This window comes from Octopus bimaculoides, chromosome 2 (assembly GCF_046866305.1).
Source record: "Octopus bimaculoides isolate indiv1 chromosome 2, ASM4686630v1, whole genome shotgun sequence".
NCBI classification, from domain to species: domain Eukaryota; kingdom Metazoa; phylum Mollusca; class Cephalopoda; order Octopoda; family Octopodidae; genus Octopus; species Octopus bimaculoides.
Window position 1 is genome coordinate 88,689,202 of NC_142929.1, and position 14,481 is coordinate 88,703,682.

General features: G+C 33.5%; 1 protein-coding gene across 9 annotated transcripts in view; it reads left to right on the forward strand.

Annotated features, from left to right (window-relative positions):
* Window positions 1-14,481, forward strand: part of LOC106875787 (dynein intermediate chain 2, ciliary) — an 88,635-nt gene that overhangs the window by 10,222 nt on the left and 63,932 nt on the right. For 8 of the 9 annotated variants that reach the window (XM_089347133.1, XM_014924063.3, XM_014924071.3 and 5 more), the window contains 3 exons: window positions 3,948-4,001; window positions 6,664-6,711; window positions 8,528-8,608. In XM_089347133.1, coding sequence (XP_089203259.1) covers window positions 3,948-4,001; window positions 6,664-6,711; window positions 8,528-8,608 — 183 coding nt within the window. Of the gene's footprint in view, window positions 1-3,506; window positions 3,767-3,947; window positions 4,002-6,663; window positions 6,712-8,527; window positions 8,609-14,481 lie in introns of those variants that run through there. The other variant, XM_089347137.1, reaches the window with a different exon arrangement.

Sequence of the window (14,481 nt, forward strand, 5' to 3'; positions counted from 1 at the left end):
CATGAAATCCAACTGGTTTTCACTATTTAAATTAGCTTTTCAAGGGGCATTGTGAAGTAATCAATTCTTGTGACAAAGGGGTCTTGCCATTTTGGATGCTTGAAAAGTAAGAATGAGTCTAGAGAGTGGACAAAGGGGGGAAACATGTGGCAAGGAGGACAAGTAACACCTCAGTATAATTGTTGAAATAGGAATGTGTAAGGATCAGGTAGTCAAGTTTGTATATTAAGGTGTGGTCTGTACTTTTGTATGAACAGGTTTTCCTTGTTTAGGTGTTCTGGTAAGAAGATTGAATCTTTGCATTGGTATAATGGAAAGCTATAGAAATTCAGCATTTTATTTCTTGTGCATCTGTCAATATGTTCGCTCAGGGCTATCTGCCCGTATTTAGGAAAACAAATCTGCTCTTTATACAGCGTGACTCTGTGTCTCAAAGTAAGGCACGTTTGGCCCACATAATTGTGGCCGCAACCTGAGCAGGTTAGGACATAGATAAGGTTCTGGGAAGTACATGTGAAGTTAGTCTTAACTGAGAATTTTTCTCCTTGCTGGAATGGGAATTCTGAGCCTTCAGTTAGGTATGGGCATGTACCACAATTAGGTCATCTGCATTTTTTAACTGTTGGTACCGTATGTATTGAGTATAGTTTTGCACTTGTTAGGAATCTCTTAAGTGATTTGTGTTGTCTTTTGCGTTTGAGGAGTTTATGTGTATTTAGGATGTTGTTCATTTTCAGGTCTTGATTGAGCAGAAGGAGATTTTGTATAATTGTGTTGTATGCTTCATTGTTTCTGGGATTGTGGGTTGATATATATGGGAGTGGTTTAAAGTGAGGTGTGGTGTTTTGTTTTGTTGTCCTTAGTGTGTTTGTGTCCAATTTCTTAGCATGTTTAATTCCATGGTCTATAAGTGCAGGTAGGTATTGACATTCAGTGAGTGTTATTTTGAGTTCTTGTAGGAAAAGTTCCCAAGTGGTTGCATTAGATGCAATTGTACAGATCCTTTTTGCTAGATTGAATGAGATATTTATTTCGCTAATTTAAATAGCGAAAACCAGTTGGATTTCATGACATCCATAAAATATGTATTTATATAAAAAAATTTCTTTATAACAAGATATTAAACTATATGAAATGAAGGCATTTCTCTTCCACTTTTTATATATGTTTTCCACATATTTTCAACCTATATATATGTGTGTATACACACACACACACACACACACACACACACACACACACACACACGCACACACACACACACACACACACACACACATATTCTGGTGTAAGAGAATTTCTTATCATTATGGATCATTAAATTGCATACTCAATTAAAGCAACTTGCTCCCCGCTGCAGACCTTATTGAATTTTTAATCAACTTGGATTCCAGAGTCATTTCCCTTGTTTTTCTTGGCAAGAATTATCATTAATGCTTATACTTCTTTTCACTACTTTTTTTCTTTTTTTCATTTTATATTTTATATTTTGAAGATTGGATTGCTACATTAAATATGTTAATATCCACTTAATCATGGATCAATTAACACAGCTAGGAAGCTTATACATAGCCAACTGACCTGTTCAATGGGCAGACACCAAGTCCCACACAACGAATTCTATATATTCTTTAAAATGGAGAAATTAGAATAATTTGTCTTATTATATGAACAGAGCTACATAACAGTAACCACAAAATCTCAGTTTCCAGTTAGAAGACATTGGCACAGGGCTACAAATTTAACAATACCAGTCATAGCTATTTAATTGACTGTACTCCTTTGTGTTAATAAGCAAAATCATTATGCTTAGAACAGTTTTTACTCAATGCTTAGTGGCATTTTGTCCATTCTTACATTCAAAATTCAAATTCCAGTGAAGTCGACTTTGCCTTTCATCCTTTTGGGATTGACAAGTACCAGTTGAGCACTGGGGATGATGTAATAGATTAAATCTCTTCCCTGAAATTTCTAGCCTTGTGTCAAAATCTGAAACCAATATGATCCTGTATTTGCACAAGAATGTGTAGGCCTAGGCAAGGTATTATTTATTTATTTTTTTTGAGAAAGTCTATCTCTTGCTCATATATGCAAGACTCCGCTCTCTCCATGGCACTGATGTTTATCCAAGGAAAAGGCCACTGTCTTGAGTCACTTATGCTTAGCACCAGTATCATTGAAGGTATTGCTAGCAGAATGCAAAGAGCCAGAGGATATACTGCAAGCCATCTTGCTTTACTCTTTAACAGGTCTGTCAATCCACTATATTGGATTGGCAACCCTTGCTAATATGGAAAACAGATGTTAAATGATGATAATGATGATGATGACTCTGAAAGGATGAAAAGCAAAGTTTGTCTTGACATGATTTGAATACAGAGCTTAGAGAGTTGGGATAAATACCACGATGCATTGTATCTAACACTCTAACAACTCTGCCATATTCCAGTTCTTGTATTTCTTTTATTCCGTAATGTATGCAACAAATGCCTTAACATTTCATGATTTGAAGTATTCACCAACAGGTGATCAGCTCTAATGACTTCAGAGCAAGTAGACAATGAGAGCTGAAGTGACCATACTTTCTACTAAAGCCATTAAATCTTTCTGCTAAAGGCACAAGGTCTGAAATTTTGGGAGATGTAGTTAGTCAATTACATTGACCCATGCTCAACTAGTTTTAATTTATAAACCCCAAAAAGATGAAAGGCAAAGTCAACCTCAGCAAAATTTGAACTCAGAATGTAAAGCTGGAAAAAATGTTGCTAAGCATTTTGTTCAGTGAGATAACAATTCTGCCGGCTCCATGCCTTAATGAAGGGCATTAAAAATATAAACAAAATGAAATAGTTTCAACTCAATCCATTACATGGTTTAGCTCAACCACGTGATTGCTGGGTGCTTTGTATAAAGTCCTCTCAAGTGCAAACATTTGGCCCAGGCCCCTGGTCTGAGAATAATTCTCCTTTTATTCTCATAGTCTTGTAGACCATAGAAATGGTTATAGGTGCAGTGCTTCCTCATCTAACAAAACCATTAAAAAACAAAATTTAAAATTTTGCAGACTTCTTCTTATGGTTTAGCCCCCAGGTCCACCCTAGTAGAGAAGACCACTAATCTGATTAAAGGTGTCCTAGCCATGACCATCCTTTTAACTTATTGAGTATTGTGTATGTATGACAATATTATCCAACGTTTCCTTCCCTTTTTGAAAAAAAGTTTAAGAAAGATTTAGCTGTTATTTCTAGCAGGTTGATTGACTACATAAATCCTTCTGAGTTGGCTCATTTTATTGATTTATTTTAACAATAGCTTTCTGTCTTCTTTGTGACACTTACCATATTAACTAATTTAAAGCTAATCTATTTGATGAATCTCCAGTTTCTATAATGTAAAGCAGGTGAGAGATAAATCTTTTTTGGCAAATATGCTAGCCTGTAGAAATAGCTTTTCCTACAGCTGGAATAAAACCCAGCACTGCAAGCTGCTAATAAACTACATTAGTTCTACAGCACTCCTACTGCTACATGCATTTGTAATCTTGATTTAGACTAGCCCCAACCTGCTAGAGATATCAGCCAAATTTCCATCTAATCACACTTTAATGCCTTAAAAAATCAGAGGCAAGGTAAATACATGTCTCAAAAAAATGAGGATAGTCATGAATGGAACCTCTTTGATTACAGGTTTACTTTATTGAGGCTGATTAAAACAACTTATGACTTGCTAAATGTCTCGACTAACACCACAAAGTACCAGTGACAGGGTATGAAACACTTGCCTTTTAATTGGATATTCAATACAATACTAAATCAGCTAATTGTGATCTTACATGCTACTTTAAGTTACAAGTTAAATTGTGTCTTTTTTTTTCATAATTACTTTTGTAAAGGTTTTCAGTTCCTTGAAGTTTTGTAAAATGTTTAAATTGTTGTCATATTTTGAAGGATGGTGATGATTTAACTGAAACTGGGGATGCTGATACAGAAGACTGGATGCATGTAAGTATGATACAATATATTCTTTAACCTTTTGATGCCAACCTGCTTAAGACCAACTTTGGCTCTGTGATACAGTGATACAAACTTCCTATATTAAAGTGATCTAAATTAAACTATCAATTAAAGTTTCATGCTAATTTAAGTTCCAAACACCAGTTTAATTATGAAAAACTTATTTTAGTAAATTCTTAGTTATCTTCAGAATCAATTGAAACAAATGTAGTATATCTTAAAAGAAATATGGCAACAAAGCAGTTAAATGATTAGTCTATTCTACTAAAAGTACTAAGTGATGACTGAATTATCTAGTGGGAATAAATTTGATAAGATGAAGTGGCAAGCACAATGTAGTGTATCCAATATAATTTTACACCAAAGATGTTGGCAGTTAATTCATTAGAAAACTACATCACAGAATTATTTCCTGCTGCTAACATCAAATTAAGGTAGGGCACTTTGTTATATTGGGCAGTAGTATATAAAGTTATAATATTATTACGTTAGTGCAATGTAACTGGCCAATTATCTTGTGGAGACAAAAACAGTACTGTTAAAAATAGCAGCAAAATAGATTTAATCCTTTTTGATGCCAATCCACCTGAGAATGTCACTGGTTTTATGATACAAAATTTCTGTCTTAAAGTAATCTAAATTAAAATGTAGCATCAAAATTTTGTGCTAATTTATGCTGCAAACACCAGTTTAAGAATGACAAGGTTATTTTAGTAAATTTTTCATTGTTTTAATAATAAATTGAATCAAAGTCAGTGTATTTCAACAGAGAGAGAAGCAGACACTCTATTTTGTAATCACTAATGCCTTCATCCAGCTTGTGAAAGATACATGGTTTGAGTCCTGTCAGTGAAGTTATTTTTTGTCTCAAACTGGCACCTGTAATATCTAATGTCATCTATAATATTATGCACCTTGTCATGACATTTGAGTGTTAAAATATCAACAATCATTAACTATAGAATGACAGAAAGAAACAATATAAAATTTAACATTCCTTTTAATGTTAAATATTGAATGAGATAACTGAAATCTTTTAACATAACAAAATAAGTTCAAATGTTATGCTTTCAATAACATTAAGAATGGATTGAAATTGGAGTCTTAGTTAAAATCTTTAACATTATGAAACAAGTCTTCTTCTTCTTCTTCTTCTTCTTCTTCTTCTTCTTCTTCTTCTTCTTCTTCTTCTTCTTCTTCTTCTTCTTTTTCTTCTTCTTCTTCTTCTTCTTCTTCTTCTTCTTCTTCTTCTTCTTCTTCTTCTTCTTCTTCTTCTTCTTCTTCTTCTTCGTCTTTTACTACGACTACGTTATATAACTACACAGATGTGTGTGTGTATATGTGTATATGTTTATTTACACTGTATGCATACATTCATACACCCATACATACATACATACGTGCACACACACACACACACACACACACACACATTCATGCAGACACATACCAGGGCTTATTTTCAGGATGAGTGTCAACAAAAATCTATACTAATTCTATTATTTCATGTCTCTTGCTCTATTTACACCCATAGCTATCTTATATCATTGCAACTAGAGCATGAATTTAAATATATGTCATATTATGTAGAAATCAATATTAAAATTTAACTTTATTATTGATAGATAGACAGATGTAGATGGATTTAAATAAATACTTAGATGTGGTTAAGAAGTTTGCTTCTTAATTACATGGTTTTGAATTCAGTCCAGGCTGACCGACAACTTGTGGATGAATTTAGTGGACAGAAACTGTTGTGTGTGTGTGTGTGTGTGATCATCTAACATCTGTTTTCTATGCTGGTGTGGGTTGCATATTTTGGCAGGATATGCTCAAATGTCAACCATGCCAAAGCTGACATTGGAGCTTGACACAAACTTGTAGCTCACCAATTTCTATATATATATCATATATAGCCATCTAAAAATAAAAAAATTCTGAAAAAAATATGCACTTGTACTTTGATTAATGTATGTATGTATGTATGTATGTATGCATGTGTGCATGTGTGTATGTATATATGTGTGTGTCTGTCTGTCTGTATGTATGTATGTATGCATGTGTGTGTGTGTCTATATGTATGTATTTGATAGGTAGGTTGGTAGGTAGGTAGTTATACATGCATGCATTATGTATGTATGTATGTATGTATGTATGGTTGTATGTATGTATTTATATGTGGGGGGGAGCGGTGGGGGAGTATTTACATTCTGTGCTTTGTATGAAAAAGCTCTGAGCTACAAACAATGATATTTTTTGACATTCCCTATCAATTCCTTTGTGAGCTTTGCAGTTTTGAAGACAAATGGAATGAAAAGTTCTTACATGAAAAGAAGGTAGGGACATCCTGCTGTAAAACCATGCCTCAGTAATATATATCTTATCTGACTAACTCATGCTGGCATAGAAAAACAGGCAGAAAACTTAATAAATGACAATAATACGCTTGTACAATAATTTTTATCATGGATAACCTCAAAAAGTTATAGAAGCTTCAGAATCTATTTTTAATGGTGTCCGTTATAAATTCAACATACACTGTTTCAGCATTCCATTACCCATAGTTTTCTGCTTGCTGTATCTTGTTTACCTGTACATAAGGGCAATAATAATTACACTCAATATTCTATTTGTGGTTATATTTTGGCAGAGTAAAACATTAGTGAAGCCGGATGACCAACTCTATTTGACTGAAGCTGTGAGTAATTTTTATTTATTTTCCCCTTGCTGGTAAACTAATAAAAAAAACTATTGTGTATATGTGATGGTTGACATCTCTCACTTGTAATGTCTTCTTTATATTCTTGCACAAAACAAATTGGAAAACCAAGTAAATAGTCTAAAGAATCTCCAACAAAAAGTTCAGCAGTTTGTCACTGGTACTGCATAGTGTCCATTACAGTAGAAACAGTTAAGTTTTGAATAGCTCAGTCTGTCTGGATGTTAGTAGGTACTGAAGGGTATAAGCAATCCACTATGGTAGGCAGTAGCAATACGGTAAAACTGGTAAGTGGTTTGTTGTTGTTTAGCTCCAGGCCATCTGTGAGTGAGCAGACCCATGGTGAAAAGCTTTCTAGTTGCAACCCATTTTTTATTCAGATGCAATGTCCAATACATTCTTGGTTATATTTTCAGGGTTATTTTTCATAAGATGAGACGATTTGAGAGTGAAGAGGTGACTGCTATTTCCAACCAATTGAACGTCTATGTAGAGATTTCCTTGTTAACTCAAAGTACTGAGTTCAATTCCTCTTGTTGGTAGCCTGAATAGAAAACCCAAGCTTTTGCTGGTTTTATCAGTAGATATGATAACCCATTGATGGATACGTTCTTTTTTTTTTCATTAAAAGACATGTAGTTGACTTAGTCATCTAATGAGATGAACTTATTGCAGTAATAATTTGTTCATAATTAATTACCCCTAAGATACAGAGATTATCACGTTTAAAGAGTGTTTGCCTACTGGCCAAGAAGTTAGAAGTTCATATTCTGTCAGCAGCACTTCACTGTTACAAGTTGCTTAACTCTCAGTCCATCTAGTTGGCATTATGTACCACAGGGGTGAGAACAACTAATTGCTCTAAACAGTAATGTCATTATAAAATTAACAACCTAACTGTTAGCTTTCAGTACTGAGTTCAGCCATTTACTCAATGGAGCTAAAAGTAATTTTTATGAAGCATTCATTTCTATATTTAGTAACAATCATTCTGTCTCAGTATTTCACTTAACTAACTCATAACAACAATGAATATACTGACTTGCAAATGATAAATGTAGGTCAAGAGAAGTCAGTCCAGCATCAGAGTTAGTGTTCCTTGTTCATATTGGATCATCTTACTTTTGAATTTAAATTCTAGTTCTGACTACATATTGTGTGTGACGAATAAAATGTAGCATTAAAGTCATTGTCTGCAGATATTCAACAACAAGTGTCCATTAATTTCCTTGATTGAGATACCCCCATAAAAATAGTTATACACATCACTTGCTAGTGAGTATGATCTTCTAGCGTGTATCATTCTTTTAACTAGCTGTTTTAAGTGCCTCTGTATTGGTGAGCTGACATAAATATTCTCTCAGCTCTCACAGCACATGAAGAAAATTAAAGATACACTAGCTAGAGGGAAATAGAGCTGAAAAGGGCTGTATTACTCTGCTGAGTAGACTGAAGCAATGTGAAATGCAGCATATTGCTCAAAGACACAATGTGCCAACTGGTCCTGGAATTGAAACCCCAACCTTATGATCATGAGTCCAACACGCCTAACTACTAAGCCTGGATATTCATTGTCAGGCAATAAAAAATGATTTCTCTTTTGCGACAATAAATTAATTACAAATACAAAAATTAGCAAAAAAAAAAAAATCAAAAGAGTAATCAAGAGAAAATTAAATTTCTGATAATCCGTCAATGTTATTAGTTTATGTGTGTATGATTAAACTGTTTAAAAAATTATTTCTATTAACACACAAATTCTGCTTTTAATGTTCTCTGTGCTTTACAATTAAAGGAATTGAAAGAAGAATTTACTCGCATTTTGACAGCCAATAACCCACATGCACCACAAAATATTGTAAGATTCAACTTCAAAGTAAGTTTATAAAAAAAAAAAAAGTGATAATTTAATTTTCATTTATTTCGTCATATATTTCGTAATTTTGTATTTTATTCTGTTCTAAGTCATTTTTCTATTGTGTACATCTGTTTAGTTTTTCTAAAGAGAAGTGTGTGTATGCATAGCTTTTGCAATCATATTGAGAAATTAGGAGACATTTGTAAAATTCATGTGATTAATGTTAAATGTGAACACTTCATTTGAGGTGGGGAGAATGTCTATGTGGTTAAGCATGGATGTGTAAGCTACGAAATTCACTTCACAATCACATAGTTTCAGGTTCAATCCCACTGTGCAAGCCCCTGGGCACATGTCTTCTATTGTAGTCTTTGGCCAGCCAAAACCCTGCTAGTAATTTTCTTCTATTGTAGTTTTGGGCTACCCAAATCCCTGTAAGTAATTTTGCTATATAGAAATTTCAAAAAAGCCCACAGATACATACATACATATTTATATGTATGTATGTACATACATGTGTAGATGTAAAAGAAGATGAAGGAGCACTTAAATATTAATGGTCAAGGCCAATAAAAGGTTATATGTACAGGGTGCAGTGAATATATTGTCATCTAAATTACGCAAAAATGAAAATAACACTGACATCTCATTTTAACAGTTATATTTTCCAAAATTACATTATTTACAGTTGATGGATATTTGTCCTCATCTTGTTTGTTGTTAACACATTTCAGCTGATATGCCCTCCAGTCTTCATCAGGTGTCTTGGGGAAATTTCAAACCTGGGTTCTCATTCCTAAGGTATCCCTTAACTGTCAATAATGTAAATAATGTACATAATTCCTCATCTCTTAAATATAGAACTGTATTACCAAAATTACATTACAATATCTTGAAATACTAAAGAGTAAATTTATTCAATAAAATTGTCACTGACTTCAACCATGGCCTCCAGGGTGCTTTTATGTGGCATCAATATCAGTGCTTTTTACATGGAAACATATAACTTGACAAAAAGTTATTGTTGGTTTCGCATCTACTATTACACTAGGCAATATAGACAATTCATCTTACATGCTGGCCAGAAATCCATAACCTCTTTAAAGCTGGAGGTAAATATAAAAAATTGTTTCAGTCTGTTTGATTGTGAGAAAAATGAAATGAAAGTACCTTTTCTAAGAGGTAACGAAGAGTTGCCTCTCCTTATATGATTCCAGCCATGGCTGAAGCAGGTGGTCAGCTGTGCTTGTATGTATTTTCTTGTTATCTAGTATGCAAATGAATAAGACCACATTTCTGAAATGAATTTTCTGTCATGATGGCAGTGATTAAAAATTTCAGTTTGTGAATTCAAAGCAAATTTTCTACCATGAGGGCAGCAGCTAAATCTTTTTTTTTTTTTTGGTTTTGTTTTTCATCACTAAGCTGATCAAGACTATATTTACTTCTAGCATTTAAATGGTTATGTATTTCCAACCAGCGTGTCTGATGGGTTATCCATATTATCGAGTGCAATAGTAGATGTTAAACCAATTTTAACTTTCTGATCAATTATTTAGCTATATGCCTTAAATGCTCAAGTTCTGTTTTACAGTGTGATTTTCTTTTGACCTATGGACAGCTGACCAATAATATATACATACAGACAGACAGACAGACAGACACACACACACACACACACACACACACACACACACACACACACACACACAAACACATCTGTATATCTATATACATATACATACAAACATACACACACATACATACCACACCACACATACATATATATGTATATATATATATATATATATATATATATATATATGTGTGTACAGGAGTCTGTGTTTCTGTGTGAGAGGTCAAAGGCTGTTCCCTGTTGCTATATATTTTCTAGGCCATCAAACCACCAGATGTTACTGTTTGTTACTTAGTCCCAGATCAGATGAACACAGGATTAAATGTTTACATTCCAGTGATAATTATTCCATCAACATAGTGAATCCAGGACTACATTATCCAATATGTACTTCCTTTTTATAAATCAGTAGGGTTTGTTTTGAAGTGTGATTTGGCTACTATTTCTAGCAGGCTAAGTAATTCTATAGGAAGAAGTTTGCATGGAATATAAAGATATAAAGAGAAACAAAAGTGAAAAAAACAATACAAAGCAAAACACAAAAGTACATTTTGTTGTTGCGATGATAGTCATCTCTTACTAAAACATATAATCAGATTTCTTGTGCCAAGATTCTTTACCAAAAGTCTTTGTTATCAACAATGAGATATATTGATCTAGTGAAGCCTTATGTTTTTTCTTAAGTTTATGTTCTGCTTTTTCTCCTCCTATCTATTTCTGATTTGATAATCAATTCAATCATATTGTTGTTGCCATCCAGTTATAGAATTATTCTTAGAATTTTGGCTCTCTCGCTGTTTATTGTAATTTCATTTCTAACCTAGATGAAAAATTTCAAAAGTTGAAAGTAGATTTCAATGTTTCTGTATTGTTAATATAACTCCTCTCTTTCACTGCTAGAATTTCACTGTTACTAAAGGAATTAAAATAACTCTTGTGTACATTGTTAAAATAGAAGATTACTAACAAATTTCCTGCAATGTTGTGAGGAAATTTAGAAAATTTGATTTGTTGCAGTTGTTGCAGTTATAATGTGTAGTTACAAGTCACAGCAACAGGTATTATAAGCCCTTGGGCAAATCAGTGCACTGAGCCTTATAGTATTTGTTTATTGACAGCAAGCCACAGTATACGTAGATCAGAAGTGGACCCTTAGATCAGTGAGGCCCCCAGGTAACTGGCAGTGTCCCTCTGCAGGTATACAGATATACCTAGAGACTGAAGAGATAGTCATACTGGACAACATACCTGAACATTGGCTGACTACTTGAAGGTCATCAAATAATAATGACACTCAAGTAGTGAACCAAATGTATAAACATAGCCCACATATCCATCATTTCAAGTAATGTAACAATCTCTCCACAATCCAGTATTTTTCTGTATGTCTGTTGTGGTTTCCTTTTTAAGTCCCAGGTCAGTCTTGATATAACAGACCTGTGATAAAAGGCATTTAGCAACAATCCTCCTGTCTTTTTCCAGCATGTCTCAATGTACATTATTTTAAGATGGTAGGATCTGGTTTGTAGGAAATTAGTTTGCTATTTCTAGCTGGTCAATTACCAGGTAGAAGCTCCCTTAATACAGTAGCTCATCTACTTGTGTCACTGCTGAGACAAGCAAAATGGTATCAGTCACATCACAATAATTACTACTCTTCTGTTAACTGAAGTTCCATATGTGCCTGTGTTTTACAGGATTTATATTATCTCAATTTAATTAATGAGAGGACAGGCACCAGGATTTACTGTGAAAAATTACCTGTGTCAAACCAGTCTTTTATCTTTTACTTGTTGCAGTCATTGGACTGCAGCCATACTGCAGCACCACCTCAAAGGAATTTTATTGAACAGATCAATATGAGTACTTACTTTTAAGCTTGGTATTTATTCTTTTGTTTCTTGTGCCAAGTTGTTAAGTTAAGAGCAAAAAGTAATACCACTTATCAAGTGGTGTGGGGGTAGGGGCAAACACTGATACACACACACACACTGGGCTTCCATACAATTTCCATTTACCAAATTCACTCACTAGCATGCCAATCAGATCAAAATCAAAGAGTGCTTCTATGGACTATTAATATTTTCACTCTCGAGAGTATCTTGGTCAGACTATGAACTTTTCAGCCAACCCTCATATGTGTGAATGTGTGTGTGTGTCTAAATAAATATATATATATATATATATATATATATATAGGAAAATGTGTGAAATCCTTGGTACAGTTAGGTATATTTGAAAAAGGAAAAGAATGACTTCACTGGTATTTCTAATCAATTTAATTTTTTAATAATATAATTTTACTGTTTAGTTTGTAGATCTAGTAAGTTCTTTGTAAACTTTGGTGGGGAGATTTTTTAAAGGTTCCTTGTTAACTTTCCTGGAGAACTTTCTTGCATTCATGGGTGGCAGTTGACAAAACTGATCTCTGGTATTGTTGTGCTGTGTCATTCTATATTTAAGAGATTTGGGTGTATCTGTGGTGGGGTTGGGGTTTGTTAATAAGTGTGAGAGTGAAGGAGTGTTGATGAACAAGAGTTGAAAGAAAATAGTGAATGGTAGAAACAAGGTAATTGATTGAAAGTGGAGTGGGGAGGTGGTGGGGTGTTTAAGGAGTGTTTTATGAAGGGCTTTCGAAAGTGTCCTCCAGCTGGTTTCATTTGAATAGTTGACCTTTGGTAAAAATATAATGGTCAGATGTTTTTCAAATTCTTTTTTTATAGCTGAATTTAGGTGTGTGTCTGGGGGGTAGGGGTAGAGGTTAATGAGGTATAAGGTGTCTTTTGATAAAAAGTGATGATAGTAGAGAGAAAGAAATAAGGTTAGTTTTGAAATGTTTGTTAATAGAAATGTATTTTCTTATATTGGGAGGGGAGGTGGGGGAGATCATGCTAGCTCACATATTTACTTCCCTACATATAAACATACAAAAAGTAACCTTAAGATCATCAGCATTCTCTCACACACATGCACCTTCGTTTTGGGATCACTACTTTTTTGTTATCTCCCCTTCTTCTCAACTCGCCTGTTTGATCCTTCTGTCTGGCATTCACCATGATAGATCGCTGACCACTACACTTATATTTTTTTCTCTCCTTGTTTCTTTCTGTGTTCCATCTGTTGAAGAGCATAGGCTCAAAACGTTAAAGACTTTCTCTATTCCCGAGCGTTATACTAATACATCCATTTGTTGTTTACACCACTTGTCTTTGTCTGTTGTTTTTTCATGAATTCTCCTATACACCCATATACACACATGCATACATATACATACATATATACATATATATATTTATATATACACAGGCATATATACATATAGAGAGAATTCACAAAAACAAAAGACGAAGACAGGTGGTGTTGACAACAAACAGATGTATTAGTTAAAAGTGAAAAATCTTTAACGTTTCAAGCCTATGCTCTTCCACAGAAAGGAGCACAGAAAGAAACAAGGAGAGAAAATAAAGAATGTGTAGTGGCTACGCATATATACATACATACATATACACATATGTATATATATATATATATATATATATATATATATATATATATATATATATATATATATATATATATATATGTACATACATACACACACACATGTATACATGCATATATATACATACACACATTCGATTGTTGAAAAGAAGAACAACCCTTGGAGGTACACTACCATTTCACTAATCCCCTCCCCCCAATGTATATGTGAACTTAAAAAATCTCTCCACCGAAGTTAACAAAGAACTTACTAGATCTACAAACCAAACTGTAAAATTATATTATTAAAAAATTTAATTGATTAGAACTACCAGTAGTCATTCTTTTCCTTTTTCAAATACACACACACACACACACACACAAATATGTATGTATCCATATATCTACATATATATATATATATATATATATATATATACATACACACACACACATGCACACACACTCATAGGCACATACATACACATATATATACATACATATATGCATATATATATGTATGTATATATATGTGTGTGTGTGTATGTATGTGTGTGTACATGTGTGTGTGTGTGTGTGCATATGTATGTGTGTGTCTTTGTCTTTTCTTTAATGGTACGGTCATTTTGGAGAATCCTTGATTCTCATTTAAAGTTGGTAGCAATTGACATGAAGCAATTAACTTGCTGTCTTTAAAAGCAGAGATAATTTCAATAACTTTAGAATTCATATTGTATGTTATTTAATATTCTTTATTTGTCTTTCTTGTTCAAAT